The sequence below is a fragment of the Xenopus laevis genome, chromosome 1S (assembly GCF_017654675.1).
Source record: "Xenopus laevis strain J_2021 chromosome 1S, Xenopus_laevis_v10.1, whole genome shotgun sequence".
Lineage (NCBI taxonomy): Eukaryota > Metazoa > Chordata > Amphibia > Anura > Pipidae > Xenopus > Xenopus laevis.
The window spans coordinates 150,172,941-150,179,841 of NC_054372.1; the positions used below are offsets into that span (position 1 = coordinate 150,172,941).

The 6,901-nt window shown below is 36.3% G+C and overlaps 1 protein-coding gene across 2 annotated transcripts in view; it reads right to left on the reverse strand.

The window, feature by feature from the left end:
• Window positions 1-1,734: 1,734 nt before the first annotated feature.
• LOC108705694 overlaps window positions 1,735-6,901 on the reverse strand; it is a 6,754-nt gene continuing 1,587 nt past the window's right edge. Inside the window, exons 2-5 of one of the 2 annotated variants that reach the window (XM_018242563.2) lie at window positions 6,287-6,439; window positions 4,858-4,987; window positions 3,166-3,299; window positions 1,735-2,644 (exon numbers count right to left, since the gene is read on the reverse strand). In XM_018242563.2, coding sequence (XP_018098052.1) covers window positions 1,817-2,644; window positions 3,166-3,299; window positions 4,858-4,987; window positions 6,287-6,415 — 1,221 coding nt within the window. In that variant the 5' untranslated portion in view covers window positions 6,416-6,439 and the 3' untranslated portion in view covers window positions 1,735-1,816. The remainder of the gene's footprint in view (window positions 2,645-3,165; window positions 3,300-4,857; window positions 4,988-6,286; window positions 6,440-6,901) is intronic. The other variant, XM_018242567.2, reaches the window with a different exon arrangement.

Below are 6,901 nucleotides of genomic sequence, written 5' to 3' on the forward strand. Positions count from 1 at the left end.
TGGGCAGGTACCTGTTCAAGGGTCTTCTGCCTACTTCTAGACCGGATTCACTCCCTTCTGCCGCTCTTACCTTCCTCCTCTGTCACTCTCGTCCCCTCCCTCGCTTTCGTTGCCCTCTCCCTCCATTATGGCCCATGCACGCTTCTGTATTTATACAGTTATATCCGATATATCGGCTTCCTTTCCTAGCAGATGAATTAGAGCTCACTTTAGAGCTCTACTCTCACACAACGGATTCCGGTACAAACAAAATCCAACAAAATAACTGCTTTTTGCACAAATCCTGCATGAAGAGAGACATGATGTCTGGTGATTTTAATAGTGAGCTCTAATACATCTTCTAGGCAAAATGAGCCCCCTAAAAGATATACTGGATCTACCTGTCAATGAATATCTGATACCCAACTGCTGCATGAAGACAAACAGATGCTTAGAAAGGAATAGTGAAGATAAATTTTATTATTTTAGAAATGCTACAGAATATTTAATTGATTATATTTACAAAGTTTTCTTATTTCACGATGAAGCTTATATTAAACTTTCATGTTCGCAATAGTTCCCCTTTAAAGTATTTATAACTGCTATTGAAAGTACACTTTATAATCTCTGCCCTTCTGGTTCTGTTCTCATGAAACAATATAGAAAAAGACAATTGATTAATAGAACTGGAGATCTAACTTCTGTAACATTGTTTCAGTAGTCAGAACCAGAGACCAGAAGGTATATACAAAAACTGCTTTCAACAACAATTACGTTTCCAAACCACTTTTAAATCACCGGAACATTTTGTACAAATGTAAATTTATAAATTGCTAAGAATATAATTTTCTGTCAGTTCTTGAGTATAAAAAAAATGGCAGCATGTTTGTTTAAACATCAAGCAGTTAAATGGTATGTTTCATAACAACTTCATCAAAATGGTTGACTTTGCTTTGTTTCAGTATTATATCCAATTTGTTATCCTCTACTGGGGGGCTCAGGGATTCTTAATTTCCCAAAGACCTAAAGCAATACATTGTGCACAAACAACTCTGTTTCTTACCATAGATGAAACCTTTAACTTAAATGGCCTATTATATATACAATGCTTTATCGGAAGATGAGGGACATGGTTACTAAACGAGGAGGTAAGATGAAAAACCTGGTTGCTATTAGGCAAATAATAATTTTTAAAGGAAAGAACCCCCAAACTTTTTTTGCACAAAGGGCACCACAGAATCAGGGAATGGTTGGATGTAACAGAAGACAAAGCAGATGGCGACTTAGCTTTAGTACTCATTCCAACTCAAGTTAATGAGCCAAGCAATAAGAATATAATGAAGAGATGTTAATGGCAAAGACTACCTGTGCTATAAAAAAAATCTGCAGTACACAAAATGTACTTAAAGGGAATGTCAACCCAATTTTTTTTTTCGTCTAATAAGAGAAAACAAAATTTACTGCTGTAATTTTACAGCATTAAAGTGGCCGTATATTCTGCTGAAAATGTGGGATATAGACACCCATTCTTTAGCACAGGGGTCCCCAACCACTGGGCCGTCGAACAATTAATGTGGCGCACAAATTGGACGCCGGCGCACCAAATTGGATGCCGGTCCCTCCGACCCCCTTGGTCCTTGCAAAACAATTTGGCTCTTCTTTGTTTCCTGGGCCAAAAAATGTTGGGGACCCCTGCTTTAGCATGGTTCACTGGATTCCGGTGGTTTCATTGTTGAAAATGCTCTGTGCCAACAACAGATTTTAGTTTTTATTAACTTGATATAAAATAATGTGCACTAATATTTATGAAGAAATTGGGATGTACAGCCCATTTGCTCTATTTACAGATAAGCGTAGAATATAAAACATGAGCAACGCCTGTAATTAGATTACGGTTAACAAATTCTAACATTAGGAGCAAGATTGGATATTCGCTCTGGAGTTTTGTTTCATCAGACAACCCCATCCAGTTCAAGAAAAGAATCTTCATGGCCTTGGGAAAGAGAGCAGCTACAAGTTCCTGTGCAGGAGGCAGGTCAGAGATATGGTCAATATGTTTCCTTTTAAACTCCTCCACTTGTCTGCTTATGCATTCATTCTCATGCTGGAATCTACTGCCAAGCCAGCTGCTAACCTCAAAGAGCAAGTGATTTTCGTACACAGATTGGGTTTCATGGCCTGAGTTGGTTTCCTCAAAGAAGAAACTTGCTGCATCTAAAAGTTGCACTATGCTTGATGTCATTTTATCAAAGTTTTGCAGCCCATGGATTACTTGTTCTATGACATCTAGTAACATTAGGACTGAAGTCTTCATTTGATCATTTAGGCCAACAGATTCATTAGTAGAAGTTCGCAATAATGCCTTTATCTTCTGAAAGACCAAGTCACTGCCTGCTGTCTCCTCCCAACGACTAGAACTTGAACCAAAACCATCAGTGAAACAGTAATTATGTTCTGTAATGTCTGGAATAAAATGAATACTGTGCGGATTCCTATGTGGGTCATTTGAATAATCAGGAGACTGACTGCACAAGTGTCTCTCTTCCTCTGCTTGGTATTGCAGTTGCAGAGTGGATTTTTCTGTTGAATCTGGGTTTGAAAGACAGTTCTTTAGGATATATTCCTTCTCTAGAGGATCATCCTTGATTCGACTCTTCCAGAGAATCTACAATAATGCAGTTTGGGGAAGCGTTAAACAACAGTAAATATTAAACAATGCAAAGACCACATTAACCCCACAAAACCACAACATAAAGATACAAAATACAAACAGAACTCACTCTGCCATCTTCTAGACAAAGAAAGCAAAAGTACTCATACCAATTAGTTACGGCAAGCAGCCCACTTAACTAATCGTATTAGTAATTTGGCCTTTAAAAGGGTTTACATGGACAATATAGCTTTATAACAATATGTATTACAGCATGGAAAAGAGATTTGTAAATATAAAAAAACTGGTATTTTTAACCAAGCAGTTCATTGGACATCCCTAGTTTTAATTAATTGTTTATGTATATGATGCATATCATCTGTGTAAAATATACCCATACAATATATAATGTGTTTCATAATAAACTCTCATGCATTCCGTGCTTAAACTGCAAGAAAATAATCTACTGTATAGCAGTGTCTAACCATAAGAACAGCATTATAATTCTTTACTCGAATGCTACAAACCAAAGTTACCTGTAAGTTTTCAATGACTGCTAGTTGGTCCTCTCTGTCGTACAGGTCAAAAGCCACTCTAAATACTCCTTGAATGCTGTAAAACCACAAAGTATTGATTCCACTGGGAAGTCGCAGCCTGTCAAACTTGAAGTCTGAAACAGCAACATTTAATAGTTTATTGTTGGTTAAAGGGCATTTTAAAGGTAAAAAAATAAAATCCAATTTTTACTTTTTTTAATGAAAAAGAAACCTATCTCCAATATACTTTAATTAAAAAATGTGTACCGGATTACTAAGAAACCTGACTGTATGCAGTGAAATTCTCCATTCATTTACTGCTGTGGATAGGAATTGTCAGACAGTCCCTAACTGCTCTGCAGGGAAACAATCATACTTATGAACAGCAGGGGGAGCCCCCATCTTACTTCCCAGCCATGCAGAACTCAAGCAGCTTTGTTTGTTTCCCTGTAGAGCAGTCAGAGACTGTGTAGAGATTTGTATTGGATTTTATTTTGGCTTTACAACCCCTTTACTGTTTCCAACTCCAGCTGCAGGAACAAAGATCATGGAGCCAGATTTAAACAGATAAACTGGGATTCTATTTGGAGGATTATTTTGCTGCAGCCACTGGTTCGGCAGAGTTGGAGAAAGTTTTTATTAAACAATACAAAAACTATAAAATCCACATTAGATTACATGACAACACAGGACCAAGTGCAGTCTCCATATTCTGATTATCAGTCTTCCTCTATCAGCTTCTGGCAGATATTATTTGACTTGTGCTGTTTTGATCATTTATGAGGATCCCTAAGCAGCTCAGACCACATTGAGCATGTGCACAGTCTTGGTCTTACAAAGATGTTTAACAAAATTACAAGATGGTGATCTCCAGTGGCCAACTTTGAAAGCATAAATCATTTGTTTGATTAGGCTTGTGGTGCAGTAAGTTCATGTTTATATTTAGTATACAAAATACAGCATTTCTAGACTTATTATATTTTAAACTTTATTTCCACTTTAAGTTGTATATTCATGCCCTGTCAGAAAGCATATGTGCTGCAGATAGCAACTTAATGAATGTTTTTTCTGTTGTATGTGCTTGCATGCACATCAGCCCTAGGCAGTAAAGGTACAACCATAGTTATCCTACCCCCACACACAGGCTGCCCATCCGCACACAGTGCAAAGTGCCTCAATGTGCTTTCACTCACATGAATTAAAGTAGTCTTTGCTTTTTCTGTTTTTTTTTTTTTTTTTTCTTTAAAGCATTTTTTCTTGGGATTCACATGTGGATACTAGGCAAGCACCGAATCCAGGATTCAGTTCAGGTTTCATCCTTTTTCAGCAGGATTCTGATTTGGCTGAATCCAAGTGCCTGACAGATCCAAATCTGAATTTAAAAAACTCATATGACTTTACATCATACAAACAAGGTCAAATTTTCTTAACCATGCACACAGCATGTGGTTCTGTTTCTCACTTGTTTTCCTAATTTACATATGCAAATTAGGGATTCAATTCGGTATACAGACAGATCTTTCACAAAGGTTTCTGGGTTCGGACTAATCCTAAAATAGTGTATTTGGTGCATCCCTAGTGTATACAAGTTAACCTGGGATTCAACCCCACCACCTGTACACTGTGAGCCTACATAGTAAGTGTCTTTCAGGTTCAACACTTTGCCTTTTTCATATAAAAATAAGTACCTACCAGTGCTGAAGTTAAGTCTGGCTGCTAAGCCTTTCTTAGAGAACTTTGCATGAAGTTTTGGGTGGTTTTCTGTTCTAATGCCCGTTTGTGCAACAACATCAGCACCCAGAAATACAGGGATCATATTATCCTGCAAAATAAAAACAAGCATAAATAAACTATGAAGTGCAGTGATTAGACCTTATCTTTATTCAGTAAAGCCTAAAGATGGCCATAGATGCACCGATAATATCTTACAAAACACATTTTTGTACAATATTCATGTGCGCGTATAGTGGGAGATGAGCTGACAGAATACTAGGACATTGGGCAGCTCGTCAATCAGGCTGGCCGGATAATTTTGATCAGCTCCTTTGAAGGCACCCAAACATTGCCCATTGTTAGTGCTGAATCATCAGATATAGGTAGAATTCTATTGTTTCTACCTGTATATCAGACGATTCAGCTCTACACGTGTGTGTTTAAATGAACGATCTTTCCTGGAAAGATCTTTTCCAGGAAAGATTGTAATTGTTACATCTATGGCCACCTTTAACCAAAGCCATTCTGCGAGAAGAAATAGATTGATGCATTACAGCGTGTACACATTATCTATTAAATATTTTTTATTATGTATTATTCATACGACCCACATAGTAATCTGCACAGGATTCAAACTGAGCAATGCATTTATATATATAAAATACACAAAAGCCATGAATATCTTGTAAATTATATAGTGAATATAGTACCCCTCTTGTAAAATATAAGGATATTATAAGTTACCGAGGAGTTTCATGACCATATAAAAGCACAAGGCCGCAGATCCTACAGTGATCCTGTGATCACAGATCAATTGCTATCGGTGTGATGACAACTCATTTCCACTAATTCATCTGATGTTATGTGCCGGAGATTAAGGGGGTTATTTACTAAAATTTTACTTTTATCACTTTATTTAAAAAAAAAATTAGACCAAATTCTCAAACCCGAATTCCCTTAATTTACCAATAACTATTTTCGAAAATATAGGTGTGACAAAAAGTCACAATAAAAACGAGCATGTATGTAAGACTTTTTCGAATTGTTGCTCCAAAAACTCTAACTTTTCTCCCTGAAAACTCAGTTTATCAACAAAAACCAATGCAAACAAACCAAAACTATGGACAACCCTGAAGGTAAAAAAACATATTCCAATTGTCCAAGGGACTATCTGCCATTGACTTCTATATGACGTTAACAGGTTTTAGCTGGGTATTTTCAGATTCGTATTTTTAGCAGCTTCAGAGCATAATACATCTCAATAAAATTTGTTTTTTTTCCACCAAAAATATGAGTTTTCAGCTTTAAAACATTGACCAGAAAAATATGAGGCTTCATAAATGGGCCTCATTATGTCTGTTTTTTATATTTACTCTTTTATTCATACGGATAAAATGATTCTATTTACCATACAAACCTCTGTTTGGTTCCCTCCGCACAATTTAAAAGAGCAGTCTGAGCATATGAACAGATATCTGAATTTCCTTCTGCCAATATTCCATTCTTCTAGATGCAGAGTCCTTGGCTCTATGGCCATTTTCTTCACAGCCACTCTCAGAGGCTAAAGGGGGAATTTAAAGATAATAAATAATCATGTTTGTGGCTAATACAGTTGCATTACTAAAGCTACATTTAGTAACAATATATTGCTCTAGGCTTAAGTTTGTATGTAAGTTTGCTACCCACATAGAGTAAAATATGTTTATTGCTGATGAAAAATATTTTATTCTGGTGCTGGACATAGAAATGTAACCATTAAATATAAAAAATACAATATTTTTACTTAATGGTGTTACTGCTCTTTAAAAGACAACTAAGAAACATCTAATTATGATTGTCTCTTATCCAAATCAATGCATGGTTACTAGGGTAATTTGGACCCTTGCAACCGGTTTGCTGACAATGCAAACTGGAGAGCTGCTGAATAAAAAGCTAAATAACTCAAACACCACAAATAATAAAAAATTAAAATCAATTGCAAATTGTATTACTATCTACATCATACTAATAGTTAACTAAAACG